This window comes from Pongo pygmaeus, chromosome 2 (assembly GCF_028885625.2).
Source record: "Pongo pygmaeus isolate AG05252 chromosome 2, NHGRI_mPonPyg2-v2.0_pri, whole genome shotgun sequence".
Taxonomy (NCBI): domain Eukaryota; kingdom Metazoa; phylum Chordata; class Mammalia; order Primates; family Hominidae; genus Pongo; species Pongo pygmaeus.
The window spans coordinates 145,628,576-145,649,509 of record NC_085930.1 but is presented as its reverse complement, the minus strand read 5'-3'; the positions used below and the strand labels follow the sequence as shown (position 1 = coordinate 145,649,509).

At 45.9% G+C, this 20,934-nt stretch overlaps 1 protein-coding gene and 1 long non-coding RNA gene across 7 annotated transcripts in view; one reads left to right on the top strand and one right to left on the bottom strand.

Moving 5' to 3' along the window:
• IL20RB (interleukin 20 receptor subunit beta) overlaps positions 1-20,934 on the bottom strand; it is a 48,019-nt gene that overhangs the window by 18,490 nt on the left and 8,595 nt on the right. For 3 of the 6 annotated variants that reach the window (XM_054482558.2, XM_054482557.2, XM_054482562.2), the window contains exons 2-5: positions 11,945-12,071; positions 10,196-10,386; positions 2,954-3,139; positions 494-644 (exon numbers count right to left, since the gene is read on the bottom strand). In XM_054482558.2, coding sequence (XP_054338533.1) covers positions 494-644; positions 2,954-3,139; positions 10,196-10,386; positions 11,945-12,071 — 655 coding nt within the window. The remainder of the gene's footprint in view (positions 1-493; positions 645-2,953; positions 3,140-10,195; positions 10,387-11,944; positions 12,072-20,934) is intronic. The other 3 variants (XM_054482561.2, XM_054482559.2, XM_063662199.1) reach the window with 1 other exon arrangement.
• The window catches only part of LOC129033677 (uncharacterized), a 43,484-nt gene continuing 32,904 nt past the window's right edge, over positions 10,355-20,934 (top strand). The window contains exon 1 of the long non-coding RNA XR_008501651.1: positions 10,355-10,483. This is a non-coding gene — a long non-coding RNA (uncharacterized LOC129033677). The remainder of the gene's footprint in view (positions 10,484-20,934) is intronic.

Genomic DNA, 20,934 nt, shown 5'->3' with positions numbered 1-20,934 from the left:
TTAAACATTGTAGGTTTTCTGACCTTAAAATATTCAAGGGAAAAGAGTAATTCAAACAAGAGGATTCTCTAGGCTTTCCATAAGGTCCCTTCCAGTTGAAGAAGGCTGTGGTGTTATACAATGTAGTGCCTCCTTCCAAGGTCTGACCCTGTGAAGCCTGTCGCTGCCTCTCCTGCAGCCCACTCTGATTCACAGGCAGTAACCATCTGGTAAACCAGTCTTGCAACACCTGGCCCCCAGGCCTAGGAAGCTATAAGGGGGAAAGTGCTTCAGACAGCTGCTCGTAACCCCACCCAGTCCCAGGGTGGACTCCCCCCTCTAGGGGAATCAGAGTCACAAACATAATTTCACCATGGGAACCCACCCAGTCCATGAGGGAGGTCAGTTAAATCAAGGAAAAACTCAGAACCAAAGTAACCCAGCAGGCCTCTGAGATATGCCAGGAGGGGCTATCACCTGTGCAGGGCTCCAGGGACAGAGAAGCCATCCTTACCTTGCACCTCCACACATTCTGTCTGGCTGAAGGCGCTGTACCTCCCAATGGCCTTCACTAATGTCTGGGCCTTCACACAGTATGCAGCTCCTGGCTCCATGGTTTCTAGGTGCACTGGAATACCCCCACTCCTCACCATTTTGACATGTTCCTTTGACAGACCAGAAAACACAGTTATTGGCCAAGTGCGGTGGCTCACGCCTGTAATCTCAGCACTTTGGGAGGCCGAGGCGGGCAGATCACCTGAGGTCAGGAGTTCAAGACCAGCCTGACCAACATGGTGAAACACCCCATCTCTACTACAAATACAAAATTAGCCAGGCGTGGTGGCGGGCGCCTGTAATCCCAGCTACTCGGGAGACTGAGGCAGGAGAATCACTTGAACCCAGGAGGCAGAAGTTGCAGTGATCTGAGATCGTGCCACTGCACTTCAGCTTGGGCGACAGAGCGAGACTCTGTCTCAAAAAATAAAAAAATAAAAAGAAAGCAGTTATTCCCAGAAGGCAGCAGGATTGGAAAGGGCAAAAAGTGCCAGGGAAGGAAAGTTGCAGATACTTCCTTTCCGGATGCACACAGAATGTTCCCTCTCACGCATACATTCATTCAGGCACTCATTCATTCAGTCATATTTATTAAGTACCTACTATGTGCTAGGCACTTCTCTAAGCACAGGGACCTAGCATTGAACAAAATGGACAAAGTCCTTGCTCTCATGGAGCTTACATGGGGTGAAACAGACAATAAAAAAATACACATCAGGTGGTGATAAGGACTGTGAAGGAAAAAGCAGAGCAAAGAGATGGTAACGAGGAGGCACCATCATGAACAGAGTGGTTAGAGAAGGCTTCTCTGATAGGGTAACATTTGTGCAGAGACCCTGACTTGAGCAGGGGCTTGGCATGGCCACTGCTGCCAGGGAATCAGTGCAGTGGAGCCATGGGCAGCACCTCCTCACTCATCCACCCATCTGTCCATCCGTCTGTTCACCCTTCCACCTCCATGCCCCTCCCTGAGGCTGTGCTCCGCATCTGAGCCTGTGGAGGCTTGCCTGGACCAAGCCTAGATGACTCAGGGTACATGCTCCCCTCTTAGCCCTGGCCCTGCCAGTTACCAAGGGTGGGTAGTAGGCTCCATCCCAACGAATCTGAGGGAGCTGCATGCTTCCTCCTGCACAGGCTCTGCCCTGTCCCCAACACTACTCCATCTGCCTGGCTGGCAACGCCATATCCTACCGTGGGCTCTTGCCTAGCAGGGGTAAATACTGAAACCCAGTGTTGTACCTGCCCACACCACCTTTCATGGGAAGCTACCCAACTTACAGCCCTCTTTGAACGGGTGGTGAGGCACTTGCTCTTAGTCCAGATACTGCTATAAGATCAAGGGTACCCTTGGCCTGAAAAGGGTCCAATCAGGGGCAAGCTGGCTGCCAGCAACCCCTGAAGCTTGGCCTGATAAGACGAGCAAGACCAGTTGGATTCTTCTGAGGATTTGGTCTTGGGAAACTGAATACCGAGAGCTAGAAGCAGGGACAAAGGAGAGAGGACACAGTGAGGAGAAGTCAGGCCTGAGAGGCCTCGAGAGGCTGGGGGCACATCATAGGCATGAGCAGGAAGCATTGATGAGGGATCACAGCCTGGAATAAGCTAGGAAAGGGCCACAGAAAGTGTGCAAGAGCAGGGACCCACCAGAGGGGAGCAAGGGCCCTGGGTAAGTGAGGCTATAGCCTGGCCTGTGCCAGCTCTGTTCATAGATCTGTGAGAGCTCCTTATTGCACCGTATTAGTCCTTGTGATAAAGCCTATCTTTGCTTGTGCTGCCTGGAGTGGGCCTCTAAGCTTTGTCATTATATGCTTGGACAGAGGCTCCACAGGTCTGAGTGTCCCCTAGTTCCTGCTCGTGCTCCACTCCTCATACTGCTGCTGCTTGTCTGGCTATTCCCTCTGTGCGGGCTGGCCTCCCACCCATCCCAGGCTGTAGCACCCTTCCCATGGGGAGGGCAGCACCCCACCTGGGCATTCTGCATGGCCCACCTGCTCATAGTTAGATGGGTTTACTCATAAGCCAGCTCCTGGATCCCTGCCTCTACCTCTTCACCCTGCCAAGACACATACCCTCAGGAGGTTTGTACCAGCCTTGTGTGCTTTTGAAATCATCCTGTTGATCTAGAAATCCTGGTTGCTGCCCCTAAGTGGCTGAGGAGATGAGCTGATGAGGGAGAAAAAAGGCATTGAAAAGACATTGTGGGTCCAACTATGTTAGAGTTTAGGGTAAGGGGGCAGCCCCACACTTCAAAAGATCTGGCCTGGAAATGCTCCCAGCCAAGGCATGATTGAATGGACCAAGGCAGTTCTTTGGAGAAGAGGCTGATGGGGTGGTCAGCATACTCATCTTTTGCACACTTTACCCAGGACTGCTCATCCCCAGGCCACCCAGTGAGCAGGGGCAGCCTTCCCTTGCTTACCCTCAGAAATCTGTGCCTTCTTTCCCGAAGCCTGACCCAAAGGCCAAGGCTGGAGTCTCACCTCGGCACCAGGCTCCCTCCTCCAGTAGGCCACAAGGAACTCAAACTGGGGCCCCAGGTCCTCCAGCTCAATAACCAGGTGGAAGCCATCTTTGGTGATCTCCATCCCAGGTGGGGTAAGGATGGCTGTTGGCAAGACAACAGGAGAGTCAAAGCCAGCCCCAGACAGGGCTGATTTCCCTGGAACACAATGACCGGGTCATGTATGGAAATATGTCAGTCTCTGTAGGGGAGGAAGGGAGTCTGCTGTAGCTTCAAGCTCATGGAAACATGTACACAAATACTCTCCTGTATGCAGCAGGGCTCAGTAAATGCTTTTTGAGTGATGAATGAATGAAGAAACAAATGACAAATACTATAATTCTCTTCTTTTTTAATCCTTTAATAAAGTCCACTGTTCCTTTTCCAGGAGGCACATATACACAAGAAAAGTGATTAAAAACTCCAGTGAACATTATCTCTTGCTCTTTTAAAATTTTATGATCCATGCCCCTCCTGTCACCACTTTTTCAGCAGAAATTGGTCCTCACTTTGGCTCATCTAAGTGAGCAGATGCTATATTTTAATGCTTGCCAAATGCCTATGTGAGCTCAGGTCTATACTGAACAGCCAGGCCCAGTCTTTGCCCCTTAGGAATGAGCATACCTGGCAGGGCCATGTGCATTCCCACAGCTCACACAGATCTGTGGCATGTACTGGCTACTGATAACTTTCACATATCAGCAGATGAGCAGCCTGTGAATAGGGTTGGCCATTCTATTCTCAGCCCAATTCTCAGCTGGCAAGTCACTGGCTTTTTTTTTTTCTTTTTTCTTTTTTTTTCAGACAGGGTCTCACTCTGTCACCCAAGCTGGAGTGTGTAGTGGCACTATCATGGCTCACTGCAGCCTCGAACTCTCAGGCTCGGGTAATCCTCCCACCTTCGCCTCCCAAGTAGCTGGAACTACAGGCACACATCACCACACTCAGCTAATTTTTTTTTGTATTTTTTGTAGAGATGGGACTTCACCACATTGCCCAGGCTGGTCTCTAATTCCTGGACTCAAGCAGTTCGCCCACCTCGAGCTCCCGAAGTGCTAGAATTACAGGAGTGAGCCAATGTGCCTGGCCCACAGGCTTTTTACAGATTCCAATAATCAACTCTAGAAATTACAGCATAAGCACAAACATCATCTTTCATATTGCAAGGTCCCCAGCAGAGAGGCCCACAGCCCTTGTGGATACCTTCCCATCAGCAGACCAAGAACATAAGGGCCCACACAGATAGTCTCTACACCCTGGTTACTGGTGATGGAGTTATACTTGCCTCTCAGACCCAGATAATGCAGGACCAGAAGGGCCACCCTGATCATTGGTCTTGGATTGGAAACGGGTGGGGCATATTCTGGGCTAAATCTGCCTTTCCTGGGGTCAGTGTGAGAGGTGACAGGGTGCTGGCAGTCCTCACAGCCCTCGCTCGCTCTCGGCGCCTCCTCTGCCTGGGCTCCCACTTTGGCGGCACTTGAGGAGCCCTTCAGCCCACCGCTGCACTGCAGGAGCCCCTTTCTGGGCTGGCCAAGACCGGAGCTGGCTCCCTCAGCTTGCAGGGAGGTGTGGAGGGAGAGGTGCGATCGGGAACCTGGGCTGCACGCGGCACTTGCGGGCCAGCTGGAGTTCTGGGTGGGCGTGGGCTTGGTGGGCCCGCACTCGGAGCAGCCGGCCGGCCCTGCCGCCCCGGGCAATGAGGGGCTTAGCACCCGGGCCAGCGGCTGTGGAGGGTATACTGGGTCCCCCAGCAGTGCCAGCCCACCCGCACTGCACTCCATTTCTCACCAGGCCTTAGCTGCCTTCCAGCGGGGCACGGCTGGGGACCTGCAGCCCGCCATGCCTGAGCCTCCCACCCCCTCCATGGGCTCCTGTGCCCCCCGAGCCTCCCCGACGAGCGCCGCCCCCTGCTCCACAGCGCCCAGTCCCATCGACCACCCAAGGGCTGAGGAGTGCAGGCGCAAGGCGTGGGACTGGCAGGCAGCTCCACCTGCAGCCCTGATGCGGAATCCACTGGGTGAAGCCAGCTGGGCTCCTGAGTCTGGTGGGGACGTGGAGAATCTTTATGTCTAGCTCAGGGATTGTAAATACACCAATCGGCACTGTCTCTAGCTCAAGGTTTGTAAACACACCAATCAGCACCCTGTGTCTAGCTCAGGGTTTGTGAGTGCACCAATTGACACTCTGTATCTAGCTACTCTGGTGGGGCCTTGGAGAACCTTTGTGTCCATACTCTGTATCTAACTAATCTGGTGGGGGGGACATGGAGAACCTTTGTGTCTAGCTCAGGGATTGTAAAAGCACCAATCGGTGCCCTGTCAAAACAGACCACTGGGCTCTACCAATCAGCAGGACATGGGTGGGGCCAGATAAGAGAATAAAAGCAGGCTGCCCGAGCCAGCAGTGGCAACCCGCTCAGGTTTCCTTCCACACTGTGGAAGCTTTGTTCTTTCGCTGTTTGCAATAAATCTTGCTACTGCTCACTCTTTGGGTCCACACTGCTTTTATGAGCTGTAACACTCACCACGAAGGTCTGCAGCTTCACTCCTGAAGTCAGCAAGACCACGAGCCCACTGGGAGGAACAAACAACTCCAGACACGCTGCCTTAAGAGCTGTGACACTCACCACGAAGGTCTGCAGCTTCACTCCTGAGCCAGCGAGACTACGAACCCACCAGAAGGAAGAAACTCCAAACACATCCGAACATCAGAAGGAACAAACTCCAGACGCACCACCTTAAGAGCTGTAACACTCACCGCGAGGGTCCATGGCTTCATTCTTGAAGTCAGTGAGACCAAGAACCCACCAATTCCGGACACAAATAGACACTCAGAAGAAAGGTAGTTCCTAGAGGGAGTTTTCAGAGAACAAAGCCTTTCCCCCTCGCCTCTCTCATTAGAGAAGTGTATATGCCTGGTTGTTGAAGAGCTACCTGGACAGGAGTCAGGAGGACTTGGGGAGTCAGGGCCAACTGTGCAAAACACACTCAGTCCTGAGGTTCATATGACCACATAGCACCACTAGCACTACCTCTGAAACACCTTCAGAAGGGAAACAGATATTTGACTCCTCGACTTTTCTGTCAGATATCATTAGAATTGGGTCTTCTGATCTCCATCTTTATTAAGACCAGAATTAGAGAAAATAATCTGAAGTTTCAGTTCAGAGGAGAGTTGTTCGACAGCGTTGGGACAGGAACCTCTGTCCTGTGCCTTCTGCATGCTTATCTCATTTAATCTGCCCAGGAAGCTTTAGAAGGTAAACACTGTTCCTGTTTTATTTTTATTTATTTATTTATTTATTTATTTTTTGAGATGGAGTCTCGCTCTGTCGCCCAGGCTGGAGTGCAGTGGTGCGATCTTGCCTCACTGCAAGCTCCGCCTCCCAGGTTCACGCCATTCTCCTGCCTCAGCCTCCGGAGTAGCTGGGACTACAGGCGACGGGGTTTCACTGTGCTAGCCAGGATGGTCTTGATCTCCTGACCTCGTGATCCACCGGCTTCGGCCTCCCAAAGTGCTGGGATTACAGGCGTGAGCCACCATGCCCAGCCTAACATTGTTCCTGTTTTACAGAGAGATTAAGTGACATGCCCAGAGTCACAGAGTTAATCTACAGAATTTGAGCCCATTTCTTTCTATATTTCTACCTCCCTTGTGTGGGGTGTTTAGCCTCTTTACTAGTGGATCTCAACCCTGGCTGTACATGAAAATAATCTGGGGAGAATTTTAAACTCCCAGTGAATAAGATGCATGCAGATCATTTAAACCAGACTCTCTGGGGAAGAGCTCCAGGCATAAGTGATTCTAAAGCTCCCCTGTGACTCAAATGTGCAAAGTTAAAAACCTCTGCTCTCAATAAAGTTTCCCTTTAAGAGTAGGGACCCTCAGCCAGGCGTAGCAGCTCACCTGTAATCCCAGCACTTTGGGAGGCTGAGGTGGGTGGATCACCTGAGGTCAGGAGTTCAAGACCAGCCTGGCCAACATAGTGAAACCCTATCTCTACTAAAAATACAAAATTAGCCAAGCATGGTGGCACATTCCTGTAATCCCAGCTACTTGGGAGGCTGAAGCAGGAGAAACGCTAGAACCCAGGAGGTGGAGGTTGCAGTGAGCTAAGATCGTGCCATTACACTCCAGCCTGGGCAACAAGAGCGGAACTCCGTCTCAAAAAAAAAAAAAAAGAGAGAGTAGGGAGAGAGAGAGTAGGGATCCTTTTCAGGAGAGCCTTAAATCAAGATTTTTCACATTCCTGGGGAGAAGTCTGAGTGGCCTTTTTCAAATGGAAGAGGACAAACTTAATGCCCTTAAGAGATCATGACGCCATCCCAGCCCATTTGCTGGATCTCATAGAACCATATCTTCCATCTTCTGATGCAAGTAGAGACTCCTGTTCCTCAGCTGCCCCTGCAGCAAGCTCTTTTCCTGTTTATACAGGCCTTCTTAAGTACAAGGTTTTACAGCACATCCCCACCCACATAGTTTTGTAGGCACTCCCTTTATGTGACCCATGCCTGCTTTCCAACAACAGCTGCCAGCCCCCAGCAATGGTCTTGACTGGATCCCGATGCTCTTAGGAGCCAGAGGGTGGTGGTGCTGCATGCTGCCTGGGTACTGCAGGTAGTGGCAGTTTTGCAGTGCCCTCCAGGGCCCCTTAATCTCCCCCAGATCCTGCCACTTCGACCAACTCCTCCTGGACAAAATTCAGCCAGATGATCATCCTCTCCATTCCATGAAGTCACTCCATTCCATTTCATTCCAGTCCTGGTGCCTGGGAAGGAGGCCTGGGCAAAGGAGCCCACAATCTGCACCAAAATTCCTTTTGGTATCCCATTCCAATGGTCCTATTCCTGCCCCATCCCTTCCCTCCTCTGCTCTTCAGCTTGGGCTCCCCTTCTTCTAAACCTTCCTAATTTCCACCTAATATCATACACTCCTCAGTAAACTTTGACTCATCTGAATGCTGCAAATTCTGCCCCAAACCTTCCTCCACCATCACTCACAACAGAAGCTCTTCTGCCACATCACGAAAACAGAGGCCAAAGAAGACCCTTATCTTGCCTTTCCTGCAGCTCTAAACTGGTTACATTCCCACCCATTCCTTGCTCCTTCCTACCTCCATGCAATCCTCCACCCCAGCAGCCAGATGGTCATCCTCTCCACTCCATGAAGTTACTTTCTCAAGGGCCCATCCAGGGGCTTCCTCCAGCCTCTCAGGAGCTGTTCTAGTCTCCCTTCCATGATCCTCTACCCTGGTGCCCTTCCCTCCATCCACATTTTAAAGTCTGAGGTTTTCCAGGACCTTGTCCTCTCTTTGTCTTCAATATCTTGTCCCTAGACAGTCTCATCTACTTCCAAGCCTTTTGCTGTTAACTTTGTGATGGCCCCGTGCGATGGCTCATTCCTACAATCCCAGCACTTTGTGAGGCTGAGGCAAGAGGATCACTGAAGCTCAGGAGTCCAAGACCAGCCTGGGCAACACAGTGAAACCCCATCTCTACCAAAAATACAAAAAAATTAGTCGGGCTTCTTGGGGGCCTGTAGTCCCAGCTTCTTGGGGGCCTGAGGCAGGAGGATCGCTTCAGCCCAGGAGGGCAAGGCTGCAGTGAGCCGTGTTGGCGCCACTGCACTCCAGCCTGGGCAAAAGAGCAAGACCCCACCTCAAAAACAAAACAAACAAAACCACTTTGTGTTATGTATCTGCCTTTGAGCTTTCTAAGCCTCAGGGACTGATTTCCAGCTGCCAGTCAGACATCCATGACATGACATCTTGTAGAAATCTCAGTCTCAAAGCCCGGGGTGTCTCCTATTCTTCAAGACCAGTTGTTTCCCCTGGGTTATTTGCCTTAACTGGTGTTCTCACCAACTCCAATTGGCAGCTGAATACCATCATTATCTCTCCCTTTTCTGTCCCCACAAACTTGATTCCTAAGCTCTGTCCTTTCTAAATAAGCCATGTTTCTTGGATTCATTGTCTCCTTCCCATCCCCTTCCAAACTCTTGGGATCAGTAGGAGTATTACAACCCCCTCCTTACTCTTCCCCTGTCCTGCAGGCTTGCCTTACTCTGGTTCACTTTCCACACAGCGGCCAGAGTGGTTGTTTTGTAAGATAGACCTGGTCGGCCAGGCGCCGTGGCTCATGCCTGCACTTTGGGAGGCCGAAGTGGGCAGATGACTTGAGGTCAGGAGTTCCAGACCAGCCTGGCCAACATAGTGAAACCCTGTCTCTACTAAAAATACAAAAATTAGCCAGGCATGGTGGTGCGCGCCTATAGTCCCAGCTACTCGGGAGGCTGAGGCAGGAGAATCACTTGAACCCGGGAGACGGAGGTTGCAGTGAGCTGAGATCACGCCACTGCACTCCAGTCTGGATGACAGAGTGAGACTCTGTATCAAAAAAAAAAAAGAGAGAGAGATAGACCTGATCTAGATCCTCCCCTCTTTCATGGCTACCCTCTACTGACTTGGTCAAGCTTCGTGTCAAAGCCCTTCACCACATGATCAGCTGCTTCCCTACCCCCTGCCCATCAGCCCTTGCCTCTCCTGTTCCCCAAACACACACATCCTTTTATACAATGACCAGTGTTTGTACTCAGCCATATTTGGCCACCTATCTGGATTCCTCTATTACTTCTTTCTTAATCCTTTTCCAGGTACCACTCCAAAAGAAAAGTTATTTATTTCCCACAGAAGTCATTACAGAAGGGCAATTTTCTGGTGGCTCTGTTAAGTGTATAAATCCTCTTGCACAACAAAGCTGCTTACGTGGGCAGTAAATATGCAGTTAATGAGGCATCAAGTGGGAGGCAGTGTAAGATTTATGGAGGCACAATCAGAGTAGGGAGCAGCAGTCCTGGTGCCACCTCTTCACTTCCAGAGCAGCTTTCCTTCCAGGTTCCCAATGTCAGCATCCCCAACACCTGCACACCCTGACACAGACAGTCAGGAATGATTTGCATAGTCAAAGGGCATGAGAGAGAGCAGCATGTAGAAAGTAGTTGGCAATTTTTCAAATATACCAGTAAAGGTTGTTTGTGTTCACAGTACTCTGGCTTTGCAGGACTATTTTGATGCTAAAAAGAGTCTAGAAAGTTTAGGTGAACATGGTTCCTAAAGGAGAGGCTGGTAGGGGTGGGAGTGTAAGGAGAGAAGTGCCTTACTTGAGTTTCTATTAAAGGGATGCTTCAGGATGCTCCAGGCTGAGGTCTGTGAGCCCAGTGTGGCCCTGACACGAAGGTTGTATGGCACAGTGGCTGTGATGTCATCAGTGACATCACACCCAGGACCTTCAGTGAGTGAGCACCAGCTGCTGGGGATCCAGATGTGGCTCGTGTACAGGCTCTCGTACTCCCTGTCAAAGAGAAGAGGGCACAGAGTTACACCAGCCCCTCTGACACAGGCTCAGTTATGGTTGCAAGTAACTGCCTTCGTTCTCCTACTTTGTACAGGTAAGTAAAATAAGTACTTTCTCATTATCCTAGCTCCTCCACTCTTCTCCCTACCAACCATCCATTCTCCCTTACTCTTTTTATTGTCAGATAGGGAAAGCTAGGCATAAACATCAATGTGTCTGGATCTCTTTTATCTCTTCATCTCCAGAGTCATCATCCTAATCTCAGCCACTGTCATTCCTTGCCTTGCTGTGATCTCCCAGCTTGCACACCTGCCATTCTCGAAACCATTCACCACTCAGCAGATTGTGACGTTTCTCTCCTTAATGGCTTCCTACAGGACTTAGAATGGGATCCAAACTCTTGCCAGTGGCCTTACAAGATGCTTTGGCCTTCTCTCTCACTCTGCTCCTAAGTGTGATATTCTTGCCACATTGGTCATTTCTCCAAAATGCTGAGCACTTTTTGTCTTAGGACCTTTGACTAGCTGTTCACTCCGTCTCAAACGCTCTGCCCCTGCTGTTCGCATGGCTCCTCTTGTCCTTCAGATATGGCATAAATATCACCTCCTCAGAGAGGCCATCCCAGGCCATCTAATATAAAGGAGCCTCAGTGTCAACTCTCTATGGCATCAGCCTTTTAGCTTCCTCCTAGCACTGATTACTATCCAAAATTCCCTAGAGCAGTGCTTTCCAAAAATAAACTTTCTGTGATGATGCAAATATTCTGAATCGATGTTGTTCAATATGGTAACCACTGGCCACCTGTGGCTACTGAACACCTAAAATGTCACTAGTGTGGCAGGAAACAGACATTTTAATTTAATTTAATTTAAATTTAAATAGCCAGCTGTGGCTGGTGGCTACCATACTAGAGAATGCTGGCCTAGTATATTTATCATCTGTATCCTTCTCTAGATGTAAGCTCTCAAAATCCAGAAACCTTGTCAACTGTATCCCTGAGCCTAGAAGAATGTCTGCACATGTAGGTGTTCAGTCTGTATTCATTGTTAATGAAATATATGGAGCAATTTCTGTGTCCTTATCACTCTTCAATAGCTGCAAGCACCTGGACACCTGGAGAAGACTAAGGCCTGCTTGGCCCCAGGGCCAGCTGACCTTTAGGATTATAGTTTGTTTTGGATCTAGGTATAAGCTTATAGTAAGGAAAAGTGAGGACTCCTCCACCCTTAAAGGATCTGAGTCTCCAGTGATTTATCCATCTCAAGTCAGAGTCAAACTCATTGGACAGTTGACTGACTTTTTAAAATAACTCCACCAAAATGTGTTATGCACATTCGTCTTCCCAGAGAGTTCACTGTCAAATCCACAGAACAATTTCCTTTGCTTCTTCAACCCTTTCAATGCCTATGCAGACAGAGTGGGTAGATCTTTGGGGATAATCTATCCCTGGACTCAGAAAGCCACCTTGGGCTCAGGAGGAAGGGCTATGCCTTCAGGAACCAACTTCTGCCTAAGAGAGAAGAACTATTAGAAGAAAAAAAAAAAAAAAACTCACCCCTGGTATTCGACAGAATAGTACACTGTTTCTCCAGGCACGATCACTGGGCTCCACATCAAGAGATGCTTCATGTTGGTTGAGAGTACAGAGAGGTTCTGAGGGGCAGGCAGAATGGCCACTTCATCTAGGATCAAGGCAGATAGCCTGGCTGACAGGTGGGCTCATAGTGGGGGAATGCCATAGCTTCAAATTAGTGTCTAATGAAGGGCCTCACCGGCGGAGGTTGCAGTAAGCTGAGATTGCACCACTGCACTCCAGCCTGGATGATAGAATGAGACTCTGTCTCAAAAAAAAAAAAAAAAAAAAAGCCTCACATGTTTATAAACCAGAAACAACTCTAATTTTATCATACTTATGTTAATGCTAAATTTTGGGTACCACCATTATAATTCTGACTTTGTTGATAAATGACATATCAATATTAATAATAATAATGACTAATATTTATCTAATACTTACCATGTTCTATCTAGGCCATGTGCTGGATTGTTACGTGATTGTCTCATTGAATTCTCATGACCATATTGGGAGGTAAAGACCACTAGTTTTTCCATTGTACAAATGAGAAAACTGAGTCACATTATTTATGACTCTTCTGTTAGACTGGCTAGGATCCAGTGACTCTGCCACTTACTATGTGGCTTTAAGCAAGTTGCATAAACGTGAGCCTCTTAATCATTCATGGAAAACCCATGCAGACTACTGCAACATTCTCATCACCTCCCTCTCCTGCTACTGCCATCCTCAGATGCCAAAGCAATCCTTTCATGTCCCTCAACAAGGCCAAATGGGGCATCAGCTGCCAGGTGGAAGTACAGGCTCAGCTCTGCTGTGGACAGAGTCCATTCAAGTGGGACACCAAGCCAGCTCTGTGACTCCACCCCAGAAAGACTGCTGGCCCCTGAGCCAGTCTGGGACACAAGTATGCCCAGAGTGTGCCCAGACACAGTGTGCCCAGAGTATGCACACAGTGGGACTATGATTTGTAGAGAATGAAAGAGGCCTATGAAGCTGAACCTGCTCATAAGGACTTGGGGCAGTCACAAAGCCAAAAACTTCATCCTCACATGTCACCCTAGGGTACAGTCTAAACTCTCTGCTATGTTCCTTTTTAAATGCCCAACACCTGCCTCCCTTTGTTGTTACAATACAGTGATAGCATCTATAGCATAGTGGGGGTGGGGCTGGAGTCCTCATTTGGGACTTTTCATCTCTGTGCCTATCTCCAGATTGGCACCTGCTGCTTGTTATCAAGCCCTGTGACCACAAAGGGATGGAAGGCTGCTGGGGACACCCCACCTGGTTTCCCTGCCCTTTCTCTAATGTAGGGCCCTAGTGATGCACCTCCATTTCACCCTCAGCATCCATGGTCTGTTCTGTGGGGAAACCCCTGGAGCACCCACAAGGCAGGCTTCCTGACCCCCACCCACCCCTAAGCTTGAAATCACCCAAGGGATGGAAAGGAAAAGGGGTGGAGTGGTACACGAGGACAGGGAATGGTCCCCTCTGACACCTTCCTCTGGTAAATTTTAAAAAAATTCTCTAGCCAGCTATTTGGGGAATATAAAGCTATATAAATACAAAGCTACATTTTATATAACTAATTTAATTATATAATTAAATTATGTCAACAAATCCATTTATTAATTAATATAATTTAATTATATAACTTAAAGCTCTCAAAAATGAAATCTCCAGGCACAGATGGTTTTAATGGAAAATGCTACCAAACATTTAAAGACGACAACATCAACAAAATGCAATTTCCTCTAAAACATAGAATAGGAAAGAACAGTTTCCAGCTTACTTTATGAGGCCAGTATTACTGTGATACCAAAATCAGATGAGGAAAATATATACATAAACTACATAAAAATATATCTCATGAACTTAGACAAAAATCTTCAACAAAATATTAGCAATCCAAATTCAATAATGTACAAAAAGAACTATATACCATAACCAAGTGGGATTTGTTCTAGGTATGCAGGACTGGTTCAACATTTGAAAATCAGTTAATGTAATTTACCATGTCAATAAACTAAAGAATAAAATCATAAATCATATCAATTGACACAGAAAAGGATTTACAAAACCTACATCCATTCATTACGCAAAAACAAGACAAAACAGGCCAGGTGCAGTGGCTCACGCCTGTAATCCCAGCACTTTGGGAGGCCGAGGCAGGCGGATCACCTGAGTCAGGAGTTCGAGACCAGCCTGACCAACATAGTGAAACCCAGTCTCTACTAAAAATAGAAAAATTAGCTGGGTGTGGTGCCACATGCCTGTAATCCCAGCTACTTGGGAGGCTGAGGCAGGAGACTTGCTTGAACCTGGGAGATGCAGGTTGCAGTGAGCCGAGATCATGCCATTGCACTCTAGCCTGGGTGACAGAGCAAGACTCCATCTCAAAAAAAAAAAAAAAAAAAAAAAGAGAGAAAGAGAAAGAAAAAAGAAAAACAAGACAGAACCAAAAACTCTCTTCAAGTTAAGAGCATGCAGGGAGTTACCACAACTTGATAAAGACCATCTACAAAAAAACCTACAGCTAACATCTTACTTAATGGTGAGGGACTGAATGCTTCCTCTCCAAGATCAGGAATAGGCAAGAATGTCCACCCTTACCACTCTTATTCAACATACTACTGAAAGTTCTAGCCACTGTAATAAGGCAAGCAAAAGAAGTAAAAGCAATATAGATTATAAAGGAAGTAGTAAAACTTGCCCTATATGCAAATGACATGATATGCTATGTAGAAAAATCCCACAGAATCTTAAAAAGAAATCTAAAACCAGGCCAGGCCTGGTGGCTCACACCTGTAATCCCAGCACTCTGGGAGGCCAAGGCAGGCAGATCGCCTGAGCTCAGGAGTTGGAGACCAGCCTGGCCAACATGGCAAAACCCCATCTCTACTAAAAATACAAAAATTAGCTGGGTGTGGTGGTGCACGCCTGTAATCTTGGCTATTCAGGAGGCTGAGGCAGGAGAATCGCTTGAACCCAGGAGGTGGAGGTTGCAGTGAGTTGAGATTGCACCACTGCACTCCAGCTTGGGCAACAGAGCAAGACTCCGTCTCAAAAAAAAAAATTATATTTCTATATACCAGCAACAAACACATACACAGAAATTAAAATTATAATCACTAAAAAAAATAGGCATAAATCTAACAAAATATATTCAGGGAAAACTCCACAATGCTAAATGAAATCAAAGAAGATTTAAATAAATGGAGAGACATACTGTGTGTTCATGCATTAGAAGATTCAACAGTTAAGATGCCAATTCTCCCCCAAATTGATATATAGGTTTAATGCAATTCCTATCAATAGTCCAGTAAGCTTTTGTTAATATAGATGAATTTTTCCTAAATTTTATAAGAAAAGTCAAAGGAACTAGAATACATAAAAGGAGGGGGAGGGGCTTCAAGATGGCTGACCAGAAGCATTTCATGCTTACCTCCTCCACTTAGAAGAACTGAAACCATGTGTATATAGTCACACTTTGAATACATTATCCAAAAGAGAACACTGGAACTCAACAGAAAAGTTACAGGAAACACCAAAAGCAAGGAAGGAGGAGGAGAGGCAGACTGCTTGGCTAGGATCAGCTGGCAGCCAAGAGTGACTTCTCAATGTGGGAAGAGTAAGTGAGAGACTTCTGGTGGCCCTCATTCCCACCATGGAATCATGCAGTCCTGGCCGTGAGAGAATTCCTCAACCCTCCTAAGCCCTGAAAACATACATAGGGAGCTGCCAGCAGATTGGGGGACAAAATTGTCCCAGGAAGGGAACTCATGCTGGGTCCCACACTTTTTCTGAGACCCAAACAGTTACAGCAAGGCACCATTTTAAATCCTAGTCTTTGGCAGATGCACATGCTATCCTGGTGGCCAGCAGCACCAAGAATGAAGCATTAGGGAAACTCAGGCTATTGCTGCTGGGACTGGGGCACAAACTGGGAATGAGCTCCCACAGCTGAGACTGAGAATCAAATGAGGCATGGGCTGCAGCTGCCAATGCTCGGAAGTGAGTGCTACTGGGACTGAGACTGGGATGAAAACAGGCACAAGTTGCCACTGGGAGTTAGTCACAAGCAGGGTGGGGGCTCCTGCAGCAAGGTAAGGGCTCAAGCTAGGTGTGGCCGGCTGCTGCCAGGGCTGGGGGTAAGCCCCGCCAGGGCTGAAGCATGAGACAGGTGCATATTCCCCACCTACTGGCCCAGGCTGTAGCCACAGAGGTCAGCCCCACCTTCTCCAGTGGGAGGACCTCAGCGTGGCTACTACCACTCCTCACCCATGCATTCCACCTGAGACCGGAGGATTGCCCTGACCCCTACCCACCATGACTGCTGCCCGCTCCCACCATTGAAGGGCCTGAGCACAAGCCCACCTAACCCAGCTTCACCCCTTCTCTGAGACACAGCACGTAGCCCGGGGCCTTGGAGGGTGACAAGGGCACCTTGGGCACCTGAGTACTCCTTCTGGGGTCCTGAGGTTGAGCCTAAACTCTCAGCTGCCATCACCTCAGTTGGCACCTACTCGCAAGTACCACCTGCAGTCCTGGAGACTGTCCTACACAGCCTATCACACCCACTGCCATCATAAAAGGACAACTCTCGGAACCCAGATAATTATCCTGCCACTGCTACTGCCATAACTTGTGCCACGCTAGCTGTCCAGGGCCCCAAGAACACACCTGCTTGCCCAGTCCACCACTACCACTGCCAGCATCCAAGCAAGCCATGTGGAGGCCCGAGAATCAGCATGCTGGTAACCACCAACACCAGTGCCAGCATACACAACCCTGGGAAATAAGGATAGGCATACTCAGACCACCACTGCCACAACTGGGGCCTGTAGACTGGCCCACCTGGCATCCCACAGCACAACTTCACCACAGACTCCAATAACTGTACCCTAACCCACTGAAGAAATCACAGATACTACTAACGCTGCAGCCAAAGTACCCAGAATAAAAGCAAAAATGGGCCAGGCGCAGTGGCTCATGCCTGTAATCCCAACACTTTGGGAGGCAGAGGCAGGTGGATCACAAGGTCAAGAGATCAAGACCATCCTGGCTAACATGGTGAAACCCCATCTCTACTAAAAACACAAAAATTAGCTGGGCATGGTGGTGTGTGCCTGTAGTCCCAGCTACTCGGGAGGCTAAGGCAGGAGAATTGCTTGAACCTGGAAGGCAGAGGTTGCAGTGAGCCGAGATTGCACCACTGCACTTCAGCCTGGCAAGACAGCGAGACTCCATTTCAAAAAAATAAATAAATAAAAATAAAAATAAATAAATAAATGCCAAATGCTGTAGCCAATTAACACCATAGATACATCTTCAGGAAAACATCCTCCTCTACGGAAGTAAATTCAAAAATGGGAAGAAGAAACTGTTATATCAGATGTGCAGATATCAACATAAGAACACAAGAAACATGAAAAGGCAAGGACACATGACATCTCCAAAGGAACACAATTCTCCAGCAATAGACCTTAATCAAAAAGAAATTTTTGAAATCCCAGAGAAGGAATTAAACATGTTGATATTAAAGAAGCTCAGTGGGATACAAGAGAATTTGGAAAAACAATAAAAAGAAATCAGAAAAACAATTCAGAATATAAATGAGAAATTTCCAAAGAGATAGATATTTTTTAAAAGAACCAAATAGAAATTCTGAAACTGAACACTCATTGAAAGAAATACAAAATACATTTGAAAGCTTCAACAATAGACTAGATCAAGCAGGAAAAAGAATCTCAGAACTTGAAGACAGGTCTTTTGAAATAATCCAGTCAAAAGTTTTTAAAAAGAGTGAGCAAAAGCTTCGTGACATTTGAGATAACACAAAGCAATTGAATTTATGTATTATCAGTATCCCTAAGGGGAAAGAAAGAACAAAAGGAGTAAAAAGCCTATTTAACCAAATAATATATTAAAACATCCTATGTCTAGCAAGATATTTAGACATCTAGTTATAGAAGGCTCATGATGTCCAGAGAGATACAATGTAAATTGGTCATTATAGTTAGACTGTCTGAAGTCAAAGATAAAGACCAAATCCTAAAAACAGCTAGAAAAAAAGCATCTAGTCTGATGGAACCCCCATCAGTGGATTTCTCAGCAGAAATCGCACAGGTCAGAAGAGAATGGAATGATATATTTAAAGTGCTGAAAGGAAAAAAAGAAAAACCTGCTAGCCAAGAATATCACATCTGGCAAAATTATCCTTCATAAATCAAGGTGAAATAGCCTTTAACAGACAAACGAATATTGAGGGAATTTGTTACCACTAGACCAGACATACAAGAAATGTTCAAGGGAGTCCTAAACCTGAAAGTGAAAGAATAATATTTACCATTATGAAATCACATGAAAGTATAAAACTCACTGGTAAAGCAGTCACACAAACGAGAAAGAGAAAGGACTCAAATGGTACCACTACAGAAATCCACCAAAACACAATGAATAATAGGAGAAAAAGAAAACACTAAATAATATGTCAAACAAACAGAAAAAAATTAACAATATGACAGGAAAAAAACCTCACATATCATTAATAACCTTGAATATAAGTGGATTAAATTCTCCATTTAAAAGATATAAAATGGCTGAATAAATGAAAAAAAAAAGTTCCAACTATATGCTGCTTACACGAAATTCACCTTACCAGCAAAGACATATATGGACTAAAAGGGATGGAAAAATATATCCCACACAAATGAAAACCAAAAGCAAGGAGAAGTAGCTATACTTATATCAAACAAGATAGACTTAAAGTCAAAAGCAATTAAAAAAAGACAAAGAAGGTTACTATATAGTGATAAATGGATCAATCCAGCAAGAAGATATAACAATTCTAAATATATATGCACCCCGTACTGGAGCACCGAGTCTTAAAGCAAATATTACGAGATCTAAAGAGAAAGACTACAATATACTGATTGGGGACGGGGGACTTTAACACCCCACTCTCAGCATTAGACAGATCATCTGGACAGAAAATCAACAAAGAAACATTGCACTTAAACCGGACTTTAGACCAAATGGACCTAACAGATATTTACAGAACATTATATCCAACAACTGTAGAATATATATTCTTTTCATCAGCCCGTGGAATATTCTCCAGAGTAAACCATATGTTAGGTCACAAAACAAGTGTCAACAATTTTTTTTTTTGAGATTCACCGCAACCTCCGCCTCCCGGTTTCAAGCAATTCTCCTGCCTCGGCCTCCTGAGTAGCTGGGATTACAGGCACGCGCCACCATGCCTGGCTAATTTTATTTTATTTTATTTTTTTTGTATTTTTAGTAGAGACAGGGTTTCACCCTGTTAGCCAGGATGGTCTCAATCTCCTGGCCTTGTGATCCGCCCACCTTGGCCTCCCAAAGTGCTGGGATTACAGGAGTGAGACACTGTGCCCAGCCAACAAATTTTTAAAAATCAAAATCCTGTCAAGTATCTTCTCAGACCACAATGGAATAAAACTAGAAATCAATACCAAGAAAAACTTAAACTGGTCTAAAGTCCAGTTTAAGTACATGGAAATTAAACAACATGATCTTGAATGCCCATTGGGTCAACAAAGAAACTAACATGGAAATTTTAAAATTTCTTGAAACAAATAAAAATCAAACACAACATAGCAAAATCTATGGGATATATCAAAAGCAGTAATAAGAGGGACGTTTATATCAATAAATGCTTACATTGAAAAAGTAGAAAGATTAAAAATTAACAATCTAACAATGCACCTCAAGGAACTGGAAAAGCAAGAATAAAGCAAACCCAAAATTAGAAGAAAAAAGGAAATAATAAAGATCAGAGCAGAACTTAATGGAATAGAGACTAAAAAAAAATACAAAGGGTCAAGAAAATGAAAAAAAAATTTTTCTTCAAAAAGATTAACAAAGTTAATCTTAAAACCACTAGCTAGACTAACCAAGAAGAGAGGAAACCCAAATAAAGAATATCAGAAATTAAAAAGGAGATGTTACAACTGATACCACATAAAATCATCAGAGACTGTTATGAACAACTATAAGCTGACAAACTGGAAAACCTAGAAGAAATGGATAATTCCTGGACACATACAACCTACCAAGATTGAATCAGGAAGAAAAAGAAAACCTTAACAATGGATAATGAGTAGCAAGATTGAATCAATAATAAGAAGTCTCCCAACAAAGAAAAGCCCAGGATTAGATGGATTCACAGCTGAATTCTACCAAACATACAAAGAACTAATATCAATCCTCCTGAGACTATTGCAAAAATCAGAGACAAATGGGACTGTATTAAACTAAAAAGCTTCTGCACAGCAAAGGAAACAATCAGCCGAGTAAAGAGACAATCTGTTGAATGGGAGAAAATATTTGCAAACTATTCATCCAACAACAGAGTAATATCCAGAATATACAAAAAACTCAAATAACAACACTAAAAAACAAATCCCCCAAAGTGGGCTAAGGACATGAATAGACATTTCTCAAAAGAAGATATACAAATGGCCAACAGATATATGAAAAAATGTTCAATATCACTAACCATCAGAGAAATGCAAGTTGAAACCTCAATGAGATGTCATCTTACCCCAGGTCAGAATGGCTATTACTAAAAAGATAAAAAATAACAAATGTTGAAGAGGATGCAGAGAAAAGGGAACTCTTACACACTGTTGGTGGGAATGTAAACTAGTACAGCCACTATGGAAAACAGTATGGAGATTTCTCAAAAAACTAATAATAGAATTACCATTCCATCCAACCACCCCACTACTGGGTATCTACCCAAAGGAAAATAAATCAATATGTCAAAGGGAAACCTCCCTTTTCATGTTTATTGCAGCATTATTCACAATAGCAAAGGTATGAAATCAACCTAAGTGTCCATCAATGGATGAACGGATAAAGAAAATGTGGTACATATACACAATGGAATACTATTTATTCAGTCATAAAAAGAAAGGAATCATGTC